At 40.4% G+C, this 17,748-nt stretch overlaps 2 protein-coding genes across 2 annotated transcripts; one reads left to right on the top strand and one right to left on the bottom strand.

Annotated features, from left to right (window-relative positions):
- Positions 1-150: 150 nt before the first annotated feature.
- On the bottom strand, positions 151-1,233 carry LOC142525232 (vacuolar protein sorting-associated protein 60.1-like). The gene is made up of 3 exons (XM_075629449.1): positions 1,037-1,233; positions 828-939; positions 151-608 (listed from the first exon to the last, which is right to left on the bottom strand). The coding sequence occupies exons 1-3, from the start codon at positions 1,106-1,108 to the stop codon at positions 436-438; spliced, it is 357 nt and encodes a 118-aa protein (XP_075485564.1). The 5' UTR covers positions 1,109-1,233; the 3' UTR covers positions 151-435.
- A 14,543-nt stretch (positions 1,234-15,776) lies between these two features.
- On the top strand, positions 15,777-17,388 carry LOC142525473 (uncharacterized). The gene has a single exon (XM_075629783.1). The coding sequence runs from the start codon at positions 15,851-15,853 to the stop codon at positions 17,288-17,290; it is 1,440 nt and encodes a 479-aa protein (XP_075485898.1). The 5' UTR covers positions 15,777-15,850; the 3' UTR covers positions 17,291-17,388.
- Positions 17,389-17,748: the final 360 nt, after the last annotated feature.

Genomic DNA, 17,748 nt, shown 5'->3' with positions numbered 1-17,748 from the left:
GTAGTGTGGTAATGGATTCACATACCCACTTGCCTTATGATTATAGTTCAGAAGAACTTGGACCATTAATATTACAACGTGAATTTGAGTTTTAAGACAGCACGTCAAGCAATTTTTACCCTTTCCCGGAGTCGTATTTTATTCAGCAAAGCAATTACAAAATATATCCATCGGCATACACAAGTTACTAAATGAATCTTTACAATCCATTTGACCTATAAAGAAAATACACCACCATTTGGTTGTCTTATAAACACGAATCGACATCATAATCTTCTCTAACCTCAGAGTGAAGCTCGAGGAACAGCTGGTAAACCTAATTAATCAAAAAAAAAAAAAATTCAGTTATCTGCGACTGGCGATGAGTCCTTTAGAGATAACTACAGCAAAAAGAAACAAACCATTCGACAATGTAAATTGATTCCCCCAGCATTGTTAAATAATATCATTTGGGTGCGAGCAAGTAATGGACTCAATAATTATGTTTGCCCGCACCGTGCTGATGGCGAGTTTGAGTTCTGCTTCCAAATCATTATCAGGTTGGAGATAAGCAGTCACTCCATCACCCTCGGTTTCAAACCCCATGTCTGCTTCCAGAGCACCGAGTTCTGCACGACCAAATCAAATAGTTTCAATAGAAGTAGAGTGATAAAGTAATGGAAGTAATGAATTAGGGAAGTCACACAGATTCCAATAATTATAATTTGCAAGTAGATGAAGCAGCACTATCATCATGATTAAAGAATAGTGAAGAACAGAATTCCCCAATGGTATCTAGTGGTGGTTCATGATTCTAGTCAATTATATAGTATCGAATTGAGTATTACCACCCATGAGTTCATCTTCATCTATGTCATCAGGTACGTTATAGCTTCTACTCAGGGACTCTTGGATTTCATTGCTAACGTTCATTAAGTCCATCGTCTCATCTTGTGAGTTCTACAAACATTACAAATAACAGCGCAATATCAGAAAATATATTTAACATGACAACCTGAACGCAGAAGAGAAAAAGTAATAAGAGTGAGATACAAACATCGATGTCTTGAATTTTCACATTCTTTATCATTCCTTCAAGCTCTTTGTTTGCTGACTTCAAAGCTGACATCTGAAAGAATATGGCAGAAAGTCGTTATTGGTTAACTTGAGCCTTCTACAGTCCCATCCAAGGCTCTAAACATGTCAAACAAGCATTGACATCCAATATTTAAGGGGCAGCACAAAGGCATATAAGTAGATCTTAAACTTGGACAAGCAATATAAATCCCACAAACTGTGTATCTCCTTTGTGGCAATGGTTGGTTCGATCCCCACCACTGAGGAGGTAAGCAGCAGGGTCCAATCATTTTCAAGATATGCTCTGCCTAACAATTACAGAGTTTTTCCCCACAGCGTTTAATGACAGAAGTGCTTTTGCATGAATTCCAAGAAACCAGAGTAGCCACACAAACTACAATAGGGTAAATTTTTGTCAGCAATTCATATCATCACGAAGCTTAAATATCAGTCATACTACACAAATGCCAGCAGAAAATTATGTGCTTCAGATTTAAATGTAACAAACGTTCTAAGCCATATCATCAATGAACAAATGGCCAGCTTTTCATTGCTGGGAAGTTAATAATAGCGTAACAATTTTGATCCCTACACCATGGATATGTAGACACAACAATAATTCTCAATATTCTCCATTGCAAGACAAATCAGAAAATCCAACTATGATTCCTTTTAACGTTTTTGCAAATCTTTATGCGAATACAAAAAAAAAAAAAAACTAAATGAACATTGTAAAATAAAGCCATTGGAAAGTGAAAAAAACATTTGGAATATCTAAGACACATACACTTTGCTGAGCATCTTTGATTCCTTCAGCAGCAAATGCAACTTGATCAAGGTTGAACGTCTGATTCTATAACATGTCAGGCTGACCTTCATACCTGTCCAAAAAAATCAGGAAAAATGTGCATATTATGCATTTCAATGTGAAAGTTCTAAATGAGGTCAAGCCAACGTTGGATAAATAATAATGCCATCATTTTCGTCCGGTTGAACAACCATGAAAACATATATAAACAAGACGTGAATACGGACACACAAGAACAAGGTACATAGACACTTTCCAAGAAGAAGATTGACATTTCTTATAATTTCAATTTGAATTTAACAGTAACATGAGTATGCAAAGTAATTTTATGTTGGGACACCGTTTTCTCGCACCTTACGAAAGTGTTAAAATTTTGTTTCGACATTACTGTCCTTGGGCGTCGTATGAATTAAATCATCTATAGGGTGTTTAGTTTTTTTACACCTATGCATATCTAACGTTGGGCACCAAACCAATTCGGGGTTAGCGGAAATGACTCTTCTTGTATATCCGTATGAATGGATCTTCTATCTCTTGATCATCAAATCTGGTCCACGATTAGAGACTGTGTTTGTCACGACCTCCACATCAGGCCAGGGCCAGCAAGGGAATCCGAATGTACATGTCTACGAGAGGCACACGCATGGCAGATTCAAGGGCAAAGATTAGGATTCTGTTCTTATCGGTTTATTTTTAAGTTATTAGGATTGGGTAGATAGGATCTGGTTTGTTAGAATTTGGAATATGGTTATCATCTCTAGGATGAGATAAACTAGGACTCCTTTGTATTTATTTGCATCTTACGTTTAATGAAAGGCATTCAGAAAATTTCCAAACAAAGTGTTACGAGATCGTGAGGTTCTCTCTATCGAGCCTCATACTCATCATCTTTACAATAGGTCGTCAAGGCCGGAAGTCTAACAAAACTAAGTGGAATCTGGACTCCAAGTTTTCCTTTCCCAATAGACCCGTTACTCGATCATTAACGCGGGAACGCGACAAAGTGGTATCAGAGCAGGGAGTAATGGGTGACTCGGCAATCTCGAAACAACTCGATGCCTTCATGAAAATGTACATCGAGGACAAGAAGATACAAGACCAGGTTCAGCAAGGGTTTCGAGAGCAACTGGAAAAATTATCACTCTCATTGGCGGCTGTTCGCACAGAATCCAACCAAAACCAGGACATGGACAGTAACGTCCGGGGCTCGAACGACTACCGTCGGGGCGGCTCCGATAGAGGAGAAGGTTTTGGAGGACAGCGCTATGCACGGCTGGACCTTCCCCGATATGATGGGCTTGCCGATCCTCTAGGGTGGTTAACTCACTGTGAATATTTTTTCCTCCATCAAAACACGCCAACCCACGACAGAATAGGGATTGCAGCGTTCCACTTGGAAGGGGATGCACAGTTATGGTTTTTAAAGGCCGAGGAAAACAGCCCCAACATGATGTGGAATGACTTCAAGGAGCAATGCCACTTACGTTCCGGGCCCATCCACCGCTGCACTAAATTAGGGGAACTATCTAAATTGAAACAGACCACTTCCGTGGAAGACTATCAACAGAAATTCGAGCGATTAATAGCTAGGGCGACCAACCTATCACAAGATCAATTGGTGGAACTTTTTATCAGCGGGTTACAGGAGTTTATAGCAGCGGAAGTCCTCATTCACCTACCTCTGAACTTACCCAGGGCCATGCGCCTCGCAAGGTTATATGAAATGCGCTCGGGGGTACGTCCCGCCAGCAACCCGCCTACTAATCGCCGCAATGCTACCCCCCAATCAACAGGTCCATTTATCCGGAGGTTAAATCGCGCTGAGATGGAAGAACGAAAGGCGAAGGGACTGTGCTATAATTGTGACGAACTATATCTTCCGGGGCATCGCTGCAAGAAGTTGTTCTGGATAGAAACATTGGATGATGACACACAACGAGATAACCCGAACCTTTCCATCGAAGAAGGCGAGCCAGAGGTTTCAATTCATGCCATCACAGGGACTCAGGGAGCACAAACCATGCAGATCAAGGGGACGATATCACGCAACCCACTGCTCGTCCTCATTGATTCGGGCAGCACTCATTGTTTTCTGGACAAGTCCGTGGCACAGAGTTTGGGGCTTCAATGGAAACTAAGGCTGCTCTTCAAGTTTTGGTGGCCAATGGGAGACGGATTCCTTGCACGGGAGTTTGCCACAACGTCGTTTTAGGTTTGGGAGAATATAAGTTTTGCATCGATTTTGTTATCGTTCCCCTGGGTGGCTTCGGTGCAATTCTAGGGGTCAATTGGCTCCAACTCTTTGGACCAATTCAATGGGACTTCGCCAAGATGTGTATGCGGTTTGTGTACCAAGGGCAGACCATTACTCTCCAAGGGAACACCAAAGACAACCCTCGATCGAATGCTCACCTTGCTACCATGCACGTCCAGAAGGCAAAAGACCAGGATTTACATAATCTCCTCCTTGAGTTTTCAGCAGTATTTGCGGAGCCGTCAGGCCTTCCTCCCCTCCGCCACTTCCAGCACAAGATCAGCCTCGAATGCGGGACGAATCCAATTGCTGTCCGTCCTTATCGCTATGCGCATTCTCAGAAGGATGAAATTGAAAGACAATGCACCGAGATGTTATCCAAGGGCTTTATTCGATATAGTACGTCTCCTTTCTCATCACCCGTCATTCTAGTTCCGAAGGCAGATAAAACTTGGAGGTTTTGTGTGGATTACCGTGCTCTAAATGCTAAGACAGTCCAAGGACAAATTTCCCATACCAATCATCGAAGAACTATTGGATGAATTATTTGGTGCTTACTTCTTTACAAAACTAGATTTGCGAGCAGGTTATCACCAGATTCGCATGGACCCAGGAAGCATTCCCTTGACAGCATTCCGAACACACCATGGGCACTACGAATTCGTAGTTATGCCTTTCGGTCTCACCAACGCGCCCGCCACATTTCAAGCTCTTATGAATCATGTGTTCCAAGATTACCTACGAAAATTCGTGCTCGTATTTTTTGACGATATCTTGATTTATAGTCCTACATGGGAGAGTCATTTACAGCACTTACACGTCGTGCTCACTACACTTCAGCATCACCAACTGTTCTTAAAGCGCTCCAAATGTTTCTTTGCTCAGCAGGAAGTGGCATATCTGGGCCATGTGATTTCGAAATCAGGGGCTAAGATGGATATATCTAAAATCGAAGCCATCGCCGAATGGCCACAACCGACCTCGCCAACAACTCTACGAGGCTTCCTCGGTCTGACGGGCTATTATCATCGTTTTGTCAAAGACTATGGATTAATTGCTGCCCCACTGACATCTCTTCTGCGGAAAAATGCCTTTAAATGGTCCTTGGAAGCCACAACGGCATTTGAAAAACTCAAAACAGCGCTCACCACAACACCGGTCCTCGCCTTCCCGGATTTTTCAAAGCCATTTGTTGTGGAATGTGATGCTTCGGACTCAGGAATGGGTGCAGTACTTCAGCAAGATGAGCGCCCCATAGCTTTCTTTAGTCATTCGTTTGCTCAACACCATCAAAAATTACCCGCCTACGAGAAGGAACTAATGGGTTTGACCAGAGCGATACGCCATTGGCGCGCATATTTTTAGGGGCCAGCCATTTGTAGTACGTACGGACCACTACAGCCTCAAGTATCTTCTAGAACAAAGAATCGCAACGCCATCTCAACAGCGCTGGTTATGCAAGTTATTGGGGTTTACGTTTACCATCGAATACAAAAATGGACTATCTAATATCGTGGCGGACGCCCTGTCCCGACGAGAATCTCCCACAGCATACGCCACCGCTGTCTCGGCCCCCTCTTGGGATTTCTTAGACGATATTAAAGCAGAACACGCACACTCGGACGAAATCCAACAGCTCATTCAACAAAATGTCAGGGCTATGTCACATGACCACTGGGCTTATGTCGAAGGACTTTTACTGTATAAGTCTCGCATTTTTCTACACAAGGCATCACCATTGACCAATCGAATTATTAGTTCCATACACAATTCGTGCCATGAAGGATATCAAAAGACATTACAGCGAGTGACGCGCGACTTCTATTGGTCAGGAATGCGACGGCAGGTGCTGGACTTGGTGGCCACGTGCCTTGTCTGTCAACGGAACAAAGTTGAGCACCTTCAACCGGCGGGGCTCCTACAACCACTACCGGTCCCTAACCAGGTTTGGGCAGATATTTCGATGGACTTTGTGGAGGGTCTCCCCTCCTCACATGGGAAAAATGTGATCTTCGTAGTGGTCGACCGTTTGTCAAAATATGCACATTTTATTGCGATCGCCCACCCTTACACGCCTGTTTCAATGGCTCGAATCTTCTTTGACAATGTGTTTAAGCTGCACGGCCTACCCGAGTCTATTGTCAGTGATCGAGATGTGACCTTCACGAGCTCCTTTTGGAAAGAACTATTTCGTTTGCAAGGGACCAAGCTCTGTTTCAGTTCTTCATATCACCCTCAATCTGATGGGCAAACGGAGGCTGTTAATCGAGTGTTGGAAATGTATTTACGTTGTTTTACCAGCGACCATCCGAAGAAGTGGGGAGAGTGGCTCGCATGGGCTGAATATTGCTACAATACGAGTTTCCATTCATCATTACGCACCTCTCCATTTGAGGTCATCTATGGGAGGCCACCACCTCGCTTCTTATCATACTGCCCCGGGGTCGCTCGCCTAGAGGCTGTGGATCAAGCATTATTGTCTCGTGACAAGCTGCTACAAGACATCAGAGATCGATTGATGCATGCACAAAATCGCATGAAGGTACAATATGACAATAACCACCGGGAATTACATTTTCAGGTGAATGATAAGGTTTTGTTGAAACTCCAGCCGTATCGCCACTTAAGTTTATCAGTCCGCGCTCATCGAAAGTTATCCCCTCGCTTCTATGGGCCTTTTACGGTTTTGGAACGGATTGGGTCAGTTGCTTATAAACTCCAATTACCAGAGTCTGCCAAAATGCATCCAGTTTTCCACGTCTCCTTCTTGAAGCCATTTCGTGGGACAGAAGCATGCGAGACCTCACTCCCTGCTCTACATTCAGGAGAGCAACTCCCTACCCCACAGTCAAGAATATCAGAACTCATTTCTGATTGCACCCATCTGATCAGGGTAAGAGCGCCTAGGGTCATCGCCCCATGATTCCCCTAGGTATTGCTGATAGTGCCTGCAAGAAACTTAAGTTATGATTAGCGTACAATATGGTCCATTTAACACATATATCTCGATTGAATCTGCAATAATTGGTATTCAAGAGTTACATATGAATCCGACAACGATGTGATTTATGTTTGAGTACTAATAGTGATATGGTATGTGCAACTAAGAAAACTTTTTTCCCTAAAACACATTTCTTGCTCTGGCCAGAGACTCCTTGTCGGGTTAAGCGTGCATGAGTGATAGTAGTACTGAGATGCGTGGTCTCTTGAGAATTTCTCATGCGTCAAGCTACTTGCATCGCTTGATCTGGTTGGCTAAGTGGACCGTAAAAGAGTGACACCAGATCTTAATGGATAATACTGTCTCTGTTGAGGACATGGCCGACGGTAGGGAAATGGCAAGACTGATATCTAAGGAATATGAGACAGCACCAACAGATAGACACGCACCTCCCTGGACTCATGGGCCTAACAGCCCGACTAATTAGCATCCAATTAGGTGCACTCTGCCCTGCCACAAGTATAAGAAAATAAAGTTGCGTCTTGGCTAACAGCTATAACTTTTGGCCTAGTATTAAGTGCTTGATCCTAACAATTGGTGGGAGGAGAGAATGTTGGGTTGAGCGTGCATGTGTGAGAGTAGTACTGGGATAGGTAACCTCCTGGGAAGTTCTTATGTGTCAAGCTGCTGACGTCGATTGATCTAGTTGGCTAAGTGGGCCGTATCAGACTGAGGATAATACTGGGATGGGTGACCTACTGGGAAGTTCTCATGCGTCAAGCTGCTGACGTCGCTTGATCTGGTTGGCTAAGTGGATCGTAAAAAAGTGACACCATAATGGGTAATACTGTCTCTGCTAGGGACAGGTCCGACGGTAGGGAAATGGTAAGAACTGATCTCTAAGGTATATGAGACAGCACCATTAGATAAACACACACCTATCCGGACTCATGGGCCTAACAGACCAACTAATTAGCACCCAAATATGTGCATTTTGCGCTTCCACCAGTATAGAAAATAAAGTTGTGCCTTGTCTAACAGCTATAGCTTTTGGCCTAGTGGTAAGTGTTTGATCCCAACACTCCTTGCACTATTAACTAATCAGATCACATATTATATCTTCACTCATAGGCAAATGGTGAATCCGTGACTACAATATATTTGATCTATGTATTTTGAAACTACACCCAATCTTGCCACCTGATGACCTTCAAGGGAGTCGATAAACGGATCAAAGTGCATACTAATATGTATAGCCCCTACATTGTTTTGGGTCAAAGGACTAATAGTGTAAAACCATAGTTGTGGACTTTTCTACTCGATATGAGAACCACTTGGATAATCCGAGAGATGTTTGTTCAGTGGATCATCATATGCTCACCCATCTGTATGAATGGACATCTCCATGACCTTGACAATGAAAGATGACTTTTACATCACATATGCTAGTCTCAAGCTCAAGCGACCTTTATCCTTATTTTAGACGGCTGATTCGACTAGGAACCTGTTTAGAATATATGGTACATTTCCTAATGAGTTTCACGATATTATGTTGCGAGACATACCTCATGGTACCTAATGTATATTCAAGGACTTTATATATGCAGCTTGCATGAGTATATAGATAAAACATAATGTTATTATCGAATAAAATCGTAAAATAATATTAAAATAAAGACCGTTTTACGTTAGAGTCAATAAAAGTCCAAGCCACAAGTTGGCTCTCTAGGTACCTACTCTAATAATCTCTCACTTTCCCTATAGCCAACTATCCATAGATCTCATACTCATTGCTTCAAGATTATTCTCAAACAATGGTCCTGGCAAGAGTTTCGTCAGTGGATCAACAATGTTATTTGCAGATGGTACTCTCTCTACTGATATGTATCATCTTCCCACAATCTCCCGGATTATGTGTAACTTCATCTGTGTATGTTTGGATCACTGATGAGACATTCGTTCCTTTGCTTTTGGAACGGGATCGGTGTTGTCGCAGTAAACAGTACTGTATTAACTATTTGAGGAATGACACCTAACTATTGAATGAAATTTCTCATCCAAACCCTCTCATTTGCTGCAGGCGATGCAACTATATATTCGGCCTCAATGGTTTAATCTGCTATGGTGTCTTGCTTGGAACTCTTCCAAGAGATAGCACCACCATTAAGCTTGAATACATATCCAGAGATTGATTTCAAATCATTCATATATGTTTGGAAGCTATAATCAATATAGCCCTCTAATTTTAATTTTCCAATCCCGTAAACCAAGAACAAATTCTTAGTCTTCTCAAGTACTTAAAAATGTCCTTCACGGCCTTCCAATATAATGGACGGAGATTAACTGACATCTGCTTGCATTACTCAGTGCATATGCAATATCAGGTCGAGTAGATATCATATCATACATAATATTGCCTATAGCAGACACATATTGAATGTGGCTCATGGTTTCTATCCTATCATCAGTCTTAGAGCACATAGAATTTAATGAGTCACACCTTGAGACATTGGGAGATATGATCTCTTGGACTCCTCTATAGGGAATCTCCTCAGTATGATATCCTTATATGTGGATTGAGTGAGCCCTAACATCCTCTTTGATCTATCCCTATAGATTTGTATTCCTAATACATAGTATGCTTCATCCATATCTTTCATGGAGAATTTACGTGCCAACCACATTTTAGTTGATTTCTACTGAGACGTCCTGCTCTTTTTATTGCTTTAAAAGTACTAAAATTTTTTTTTTTCCTTTCTCTAAAATTTTCGGCTTTCGCTCCCTTAAAATAAAATACCAACCATCTAGCATTTTAAAAATCAAGTGCAATGGTCATAAAATAAAATCGTCGCATGATTACCAAACCTAAAAAGCAATAAATTTGAAAAGTAAAGCCCATACTAAATCTCTCAAAATCTCTCAAAAGCATAAGTAACTAGTCTCAAAATCTTTAAATAAAATTATAAAGCATAATGCGGAAAATGTAGCGCTGGTCCTCGGGTTGTGTGCGCCTTCAGTCCAGTCAAATCACCATCAAGTCCTCCCTCAATACCACATGCATCCATCACACCTAGTGAGTCTAAAGACTCAACACACCATAATCTTGATAACGAGTAATACGTAATACAGTCAACATATAACGGTGAAAAATATTTGTACTTAAAATATCGTTTTCATGAAAATGCATAAACTTGAACATAAACATTTCGTAAATATTTTCATGATGCATAAAACTTTAAACATAAACATTTTCATAAAATACTTCTTCATGACATGCAATCATAAACCTTAACTTTTTCCTTTTTTCCTCAACATGACATGACATAAAACATTTTAACTTTATCATAATCATTTTCCTTTTCATTTTCCTTTTCCTTTTTCCTTTTGTTGAATTCAGATCGTTAATTGTGACTTTCCTGATCATGCTCATGAGGGTCGATGGATCCATCTACATAAAACCACAGTACTGGGCGGCGGGGGACACCAGCAACACTTTCACCGGTCAACTGGGCCCTGGCCTATCATGATTCGAATAGAAATACGATCGTCGGGGCTCCCTCTGGGGCCTTTTCCCATAAATGGGCTCCCTCTGGGGCCTTTTCCCCTCACGATATTCCCATTCTTCCATTACCACAAAATCGTTACCACATATCCGTTACCACATATTCGCAATGATGGAAACACGATCGTCGGGCTCCCACTGGGACCATAACCCTCACGACGTCGCCAACATTTAACGAATTAGTCACAATTATTTCACATCCTTCAACATTTTTCATTCACATCACTTTTAAAAAAAATCATGAATATCATTACATTTTTCATTTTTGAAACCAAGCATGCAACATGTATTTTAAATGTCTTCTTAAATCATAAAAATCCCTTAGATATTTAAAAATCATCATTTAATCATGAACAATTCATAAACATTTAAAAATAATCATATTTTCATAAAATAGCATTTAGGGCACTGCCATGACCTTTACTAATTTCTAGGTGTAAAAAGACCGTTTTACCCCTGGACTCGACATTTTACGTTTTCGACTTTTTTCTTGATTTCATGACTCTAACATGTCCCAAATAATTATTTAAGCTTACGTGAAATTTTTCATAATTTTATTTGGCTTAAATGTTAGACTTTTTCAATTATCTTTTCTTAATTGTTTTAACGGTGTTTTAATCCCGAAAAATACCAAACTTTAATATAAAATTCCTAAATTCAAAAGTTAGTCTTTTTATATTATTTTAGCCCTTATGGACCACAACTCGACCCCCGTGAGTCGTTTTCCAATTTTCCTTTGTTTTAAAAACCCTATTTGACACCTAAATTTTACCCCCGAGCCAACTCTCGATTTTCACGAGTTACCCCCGAACTATGTCGAGCCAAAAGGTGCCCAACATAATAAATTTACTTACTGGACCCTAACTTTATCAAGGAAACCCTTCTAATGCCAAAAACGAGCCCTCTACTCCCTGAACAAAAGCTGGCCGAGAAACCTTGTCGGACAAGGTCTCTTGCACGCGCTGCCTAGCCCCTAACCACGAACCCAGCCACCAAACCAACCTGATGTGCACCCCCTAAGGACCCTAAGGACTAGACCTGACCCAGCCTAGACCCCTGAACCGCGCGCCCAAGCTTGTGCGAAGCAAAGAACCCTGCACGCGATTCCCTTGATTCTCGGGTGGGAGTCCTAGCTTGCTAGGACTCCTTCTCTGCCTTAGTGCGCGAGTCCTAGCGTGGCTAGGACTCCCTTCCTGACTCTCTCATGACCCTGGCTAGCCCCTGGAACGAGCCAACCAAGCCCTCCGTCCCTGCACAACAAAACCGAACCCCAAACTTGACAGCAACAACCGGTTCCTGCACGAGTTCTGGTTTCGTCTCTCTTTCTTGGTTTTAGTCGATTCATGTGTGGTGTGTGGGACTCCAAAACCCGTGTAATACTTACCTATCCATGCCTAGACATCATGGCAGCCCCTTAGTATAAAAAAACGGGAGTCATTGCATCAAACAAATTGCATATAATCACAAATCCAATGCATGTACAAGATGGTCTCCTTTTTTTTTTCGAAAATTCTGAATATATACATGTATGACTTCAAGCTTTTCATGCACACATACTTTAAACAATAATATGATGTAATGGATGAGAAAAGAGAGATTAAGGTGTGCCTTTGCGTAGTATACGCTCGAATAATCGTTGACGACGAAGAACGGAGGGACGACTACGGTTTGCTCTTGATAGACCTTCGAAAACCCCTTCCTAATTGCAAGTGTGTGCTGCCGTGTGTGTGTGGGTGTGGGGAGGGAAGAGTTTTCAGAGTGAGGCGTGAGTTTTCTTTTGCAAAGTGTAGGGTTTTTGATACAATTAACACTTTAAATACTAATTCATTAACTAAATAGGCTTTAGGCCTATTAAGCCATCAAATTCAAGCCCATTAGCTTTAATTAGGATTAATAAAATTTTAACCAAAGTTTTGATTAATTAAACATGTGAATTTATTAGCCGGGTTGCCAAAAAGTTTGTATTTTAGTTGAAGAACCAACACCGATAAAATTTACGTCCCGGCGTATAAAATCATCTCAAAAATCCTTTATTTTCATAAATACTAAAAAGCATCGACCATCTTTTAAATAATTAAAAATAATTATTTAATAAAAATATTTTACGTTTTCTTCAGCCCTCGGTCCCCGTTCCTCGATCGTCACTTGAATATTCCTAAAATACAGTTTATGCATGATGACAATAAAATCTCATTTAACATATAAACAAGTACGTCACATAATTAATTAGCAACTAAAATCAATTAATTACTCAATTTTTCATAATTTCCTAGATTCGCATGCAGTTGGATTACGTCGTCTTAATTTTGGACCTTACATCTATATCCCTATATCATTCTCAATGAGTATTATGTCATCAACATAAAGTACCAGTTGTATACACAAGGTTCATCGGGATTCTTCGCAAAATCAAACTCTTTAATATTGTTGTCAAATATGAGGTTCCAGCCCCTTGATGCATGTTTGACTCCATAAATGGATCTCTGAAATTTACATAATTTATGCTTACTTCCTACTGATGTGAATCTTTCAAGTTGAGACATGTAAATCTCTTCCTTAATGTCCCCATTAAGGAACGCTCTTTCTTTACATTCCTCTGTCATATTTTATAATCATACCATGCTGCTATGGCTAGCAGTATCTTAATAGATTTGAACATTTCGACTGGACAAAATGTTTCTTTATGCTCAACACCTTGCCTTTGAGTATATCCATTTGCAACCAATCTAGTTTTAAAGTCACCACCTTCCCATCCGACCCAAATTTGCTTTTGTAAATCCATTTACATCATATGAGAAATTTCCATCATGTGGATCTACAAAAGACCATGCTTGGTTCGAATACACGGAGTCCATCTCGGACTGCATGGTTTCTAGCCATTTAGATGAATCGACATCAGATAGTGCTTCCTTCAAGTTTCTTGGATCACATCCAGAAATGAGTTTATCTTGGCCCTCTTCAAGAATCAGGCTCATCCTATTAGGCGGCCTTTAGACCCTTTCGGATCTCCTAGGAGCCTATGTTTCTTTGATTGGCTATTGGGGTGTGAGTTCTACAATTTCTATAGTGGGTGGTTCCCAAGTTTCATCGAGTTCTGTCATCCCGTCTTTTCTATCCAATAGAAACTTCTTCTCTAAGAAGATGACATTCCTTCAAACAAACACATTTGTTTCATTGGGAAGAAGTAATATCCAACAGAGTTCTTTGGATATCCCATAAAATAGCACAAATTGGCTCTACTGTCCAATTTGTCTCCCACCGCCGTCTTCACGTAAGCAGGACATCCCCATATTCTTAAGTAAGAATATTTGAGTGTCTTTCCCATCCATATCTCATATGAAGTTTTATCAACTGCCTTTATATGGACTTGATTCAACAACTTTTCCGTTGTTTCAAGCGCAAATCCCCAAAGGGATTGCGGCAATTCTATGAATCCCATCATAGATCGAACAATGTCCATCAATATCCGATTGCGACGTTCTGACACACAATTAAACTAAGGTGTGGCAGCTGGAGTCCACTGTGAGAAAATCTCATCCTCTTTAAGATAGTCTTGAAACTCAGTACTCGAGTATTTTCACCTCGATCTGATAGAAGATTTTTAATACTCTTTTCTAATTCTTTCTCAACTTCTGCTCTGAATTCGTTGAACTTTTCAAAAGCTTCAGACTTGTATTTTATTAACTAAACATACTCATACCTCGAATTGTCATCAGTAAAAGTAATGAAATATGATTGACCATATTTCATGCTAACACTTAGCGGGTCACACACACCTGTATGGATAAAATCCAACAGATCATGTACACGTTCCATTTTTCCTATGAAAGGGGACTTTGGTCATCTTTCTTTTTAGATATGAATCACACGTCTTTAGAGAATTTATGTCTGACAGGTCAAACATGATCTCTTCCACTAGCTTGTGCATCTTTATTTTGGAAATTTGTCTTAGCCTAGCATGTCACAAGTGTACTTGATTTAGACTATCTTGTTTTCTTTTATTTGTCATTATTATCGTGTTTACTTGGACATGTTTGTTTGGAATGTCTTTTAATTTTAAGTTATAGAGATTGTTTTGTATTTTATCAATTCCAACCAAACATTTCTTCTTGTAAATATTGCAAACACATTTGCTAAATAAACAAGAAAATTCGTCTTTATCAACATAGAAACATAAATATTGTTTTTATTCAAATCTAAAACAAACAAAACATATCTCAAAAGTAACTTAAAATTGTTGTTTAACATTAAATAAACATCTCATATGGCTAGAGCAGCAACCCTTGCTCAATTGCCCATCTTCAAAAGGTCTCACCTTTCCGCAATTTCTACTTATTGTCATCGCCTTCAAATTATTGCATAGGTGAGATTCATATTCGGTATCCAATACTCAAGAAGTTGAATTAACTGAGACATTTATTTCGATATAAAACAAACCGTTGTCAGAACTCTTCTGGGCAAAATACTCCTTGCAATTTCCTTTTTAGTGTCCATGCTTCTTGCAGTGGAAACAAGTGTTCTACTTTCTCAGGCTTTTCAGGCCCTTTAGAAGTGTTTGCAGCCTGTTTCTTCTTGGGTTTATTTTTCTTGGAAGGACGAAAACGCTTCTTACCCTTCCTTTTTGACCATTTCTTCGTCCCAGACAAAGAGCCCACGAATAAAACATGTTTTTCCTTCTTGATCGTGGCTTCATAACTAGTCAGCATGTTGATCAGCTCTTCAAGGCTGTCCTCCAACTTGTTCATGTTGAAGTTCACAACGAACCCATCAAACGTTGATGGCAGTGAGAACAGTAGAATGTTCATGGACAATTCATTGAGGATAACAAAGTCCAAGTTCACTAACTTTTCAATGAGCCCAATCATCATCAGTCATGCTTATGGACCAAGGCCCCTTCTCGTAGGTATGATGTCATGAGTTCTTTGACAGTAGTGTGTCTCAGTGGACGCGTTTTTTCATCGTACACCTCTTGTAGGTGACCATAAATATCAACAACATTCATAGCTTTCTCAAACCACTGCTGCAATTTGTTTGACAAAAGTAAACATGTAACTCTTAGCTTGTGGCCACTAAAATTTAGATATAATAATAAGATTGAGTATATCATTAAAATTTAATAAGATTGTGATTTAGCGTTTATAATTTATTTAACAAAAAAAAAAAAAAAACCGAATTTGAGAGAGTATTCGAGAAACCTATTCCGCCGGTTCTTATTCTCCCCCCTCTCGGATGGATTCTGGTGAACTCCATCGGCAGCCAGCTAATGGGCTCTCCCTTTCATTGAAATCCATTTCAATCTTGCTGATCTTATTAGCCATTTGTTTCTCCCAAAAAATCCCTCATAAATTTTACAATCTCGGACCAAATCCTTTTTCCCGTTCCCATCTTCAGAAATTCTTGAAATTTCTTCATGTTGAACCGCACACACTCGCAGAGGATACCCCTCTCTGTGTTCTTTGGATGGCCCCTTTCCTTTCGGGAGGTGGGTATAGCTCTGAAGCTTGGTCTTATGTATTAGCACTTCACGGTTACTTGAAGAAGCAAGAGACCCCATTTTTCAAGCTGGGAATTCGGCAACACGGGGATGGAGAAAATCTTGAATTTTGGGAGGGACTGCCTTTGGATATGAAAAACTTGGCTATTGAGCTTTACCAAACTGAATGCCAGATGGATCAGAGCATAGTTATTTGTCATAGTGAACCTGGTGCTTGGTATCCCCCTTTGTTCGAGACCTTTCCGTGTCCCCCCGCTGGTTATGGCAGGTCGAGGGCCGTGATAGGGCGGACTATGTTCGAGACTGACAGGGTGAATGCGGAACACGTCAGACGGTGTAATAGGATGGACTTTGTTTGGGTTCCTACTGATTTCCATGTGAATGTTTTCACCCAAAGTGGGGTTGATCCCGTGAAGGTTCGGAAGGTTGTTCAGCCTGTTGATTTGGAGTTTTTTAATCCATCATCGGTGGAGCCACTGGACCTGAATTTGATTGCCACTCTAGTGTTAGGCTCGGATAAATTGAAGTCAAGAAAGCCTTTTGTGTTCCTGAGCGTTTTCAAATGGGAGTACCGAAAGGGGTGGGATGTGTTGTTGACATCATATCTGAAGGAGTTCTCTGGGATGGACCGTGTTTCTTTGTATTTGTTGACAAATACGTATCACATGGAAGGAGATTTCGCCAACAAGATTGTTGAGTTTGTGGAAGACTCTGACTTGGTGAAATCTGTTGATGGTTGGGCTCCGGTATATGTGATTGACAGCCATATTCCTCATGTTGATCTGCCAAAGTTGTATAAGGCAGCGGATGCATTTGTTCTTCCGAGTAGAGGCGAAGGATGGGGGCGGCCCATCGTGGAGGCAATGGCAATGTCGCTGCCGGTGATCACTACAAACTGGTCAGGGCCGACCGAGTATCTGATGGACGAGAATAGCTATCCGTTGCCTATTGACGGAAAAAGTGAAGTTCGGGAGGGAGCGTTTAGAGGGCATCTATGGGGTGAGCCTTGTCGTGATAAGCTGCAAGTTGTGATGAGGCATGTTGTGTGCAATCCTAGTGAAGCTAAGATTAGAGGAAGGCAAGCAAGAGTTGACATGATGAGAAAGTTCTCCCCTGAAATTGTTGCACAGATAGTTGTTGAACATTTACACCATATTTTTGACAATCCAGGTTGAGAAAAGGAAACTAAGCCCTTTGCATCAGTTGTTTTGATGGTTTTAATTAAAATATGTTTTGCACGTGCTCAAATGAAGCATAAGATATTGATATTCAACTCCATATAAATAAGAATTATCACATAATGCATGTAAATAATCTTAAAACTAATTATGTATAACATAATTAAAACGTATGGAAATATTAAAGATGAATCGAAATCTAATCATCTGGATTAAAATTGCATTGAAATACTTATTTCAAGTTTTAATCCACATAACTTGGTCAAAAGTAGGTCTTTTGTGAGACGGTCTCATGAATATTTATCTGTGAGACGGGTCAACCCTACCTGAAACGTCTACTCGTTTTTAAAATTGCGGAATAATTTTTTTTTAAAACTTAAACTCGTCCAAAATCATACGTAAACATAAACGGATAAAAATCTTAAAATCATCATGTATAAAAACATTCATCTCCT

Source organism: Primulina tabacum, chromosome 14, assembly GCF_025594145.1.
Source record: "Primulina tabacum isolate GXHZ01 chromosome 14, ASM2559414v2, whole genome shotgun sequence".
NCBI lineage: Eukaryota > Viridiplantae > Streptophyta > Magnoliopsida > Lamiales > Gesneriaceae > Primulina > Primulina tabacum.
Note: the sequence above shows the minus strand (reverse complement) of the source record. Positions and strands in the feature narration are given on the sequence as shown.

Coding starts and splice junctions, on each gene's coding strand:
- LOC142525232 (XM_075629449.1), bottom strand. CDS start 1,108: ATGTCAGCTTTGAAGTCAGCAAACAAAGAGCTTGAAGGAATGATAAAG. Junction 940..1,036: donor TGAAAATTCAAGACATCGAT/GTTTGTATCTCA, acceptor TAATGTTTGTAG/AACTCACAAGATGAGACGAT. Junction 609..827: donor TGAAGATGAACTCATGGGTG/GTAATACTCAAT, acceptor TTGGTCGTGCAG/AACTCGGTGCTCTGGAAGCA.
- LOC142525473 (XM_075629783.1), top strand. CDS start 15,851: ATGGATTCTGGTGAACTCCATCGGCAGCCAGCTAATGGGCTCTCCCTT.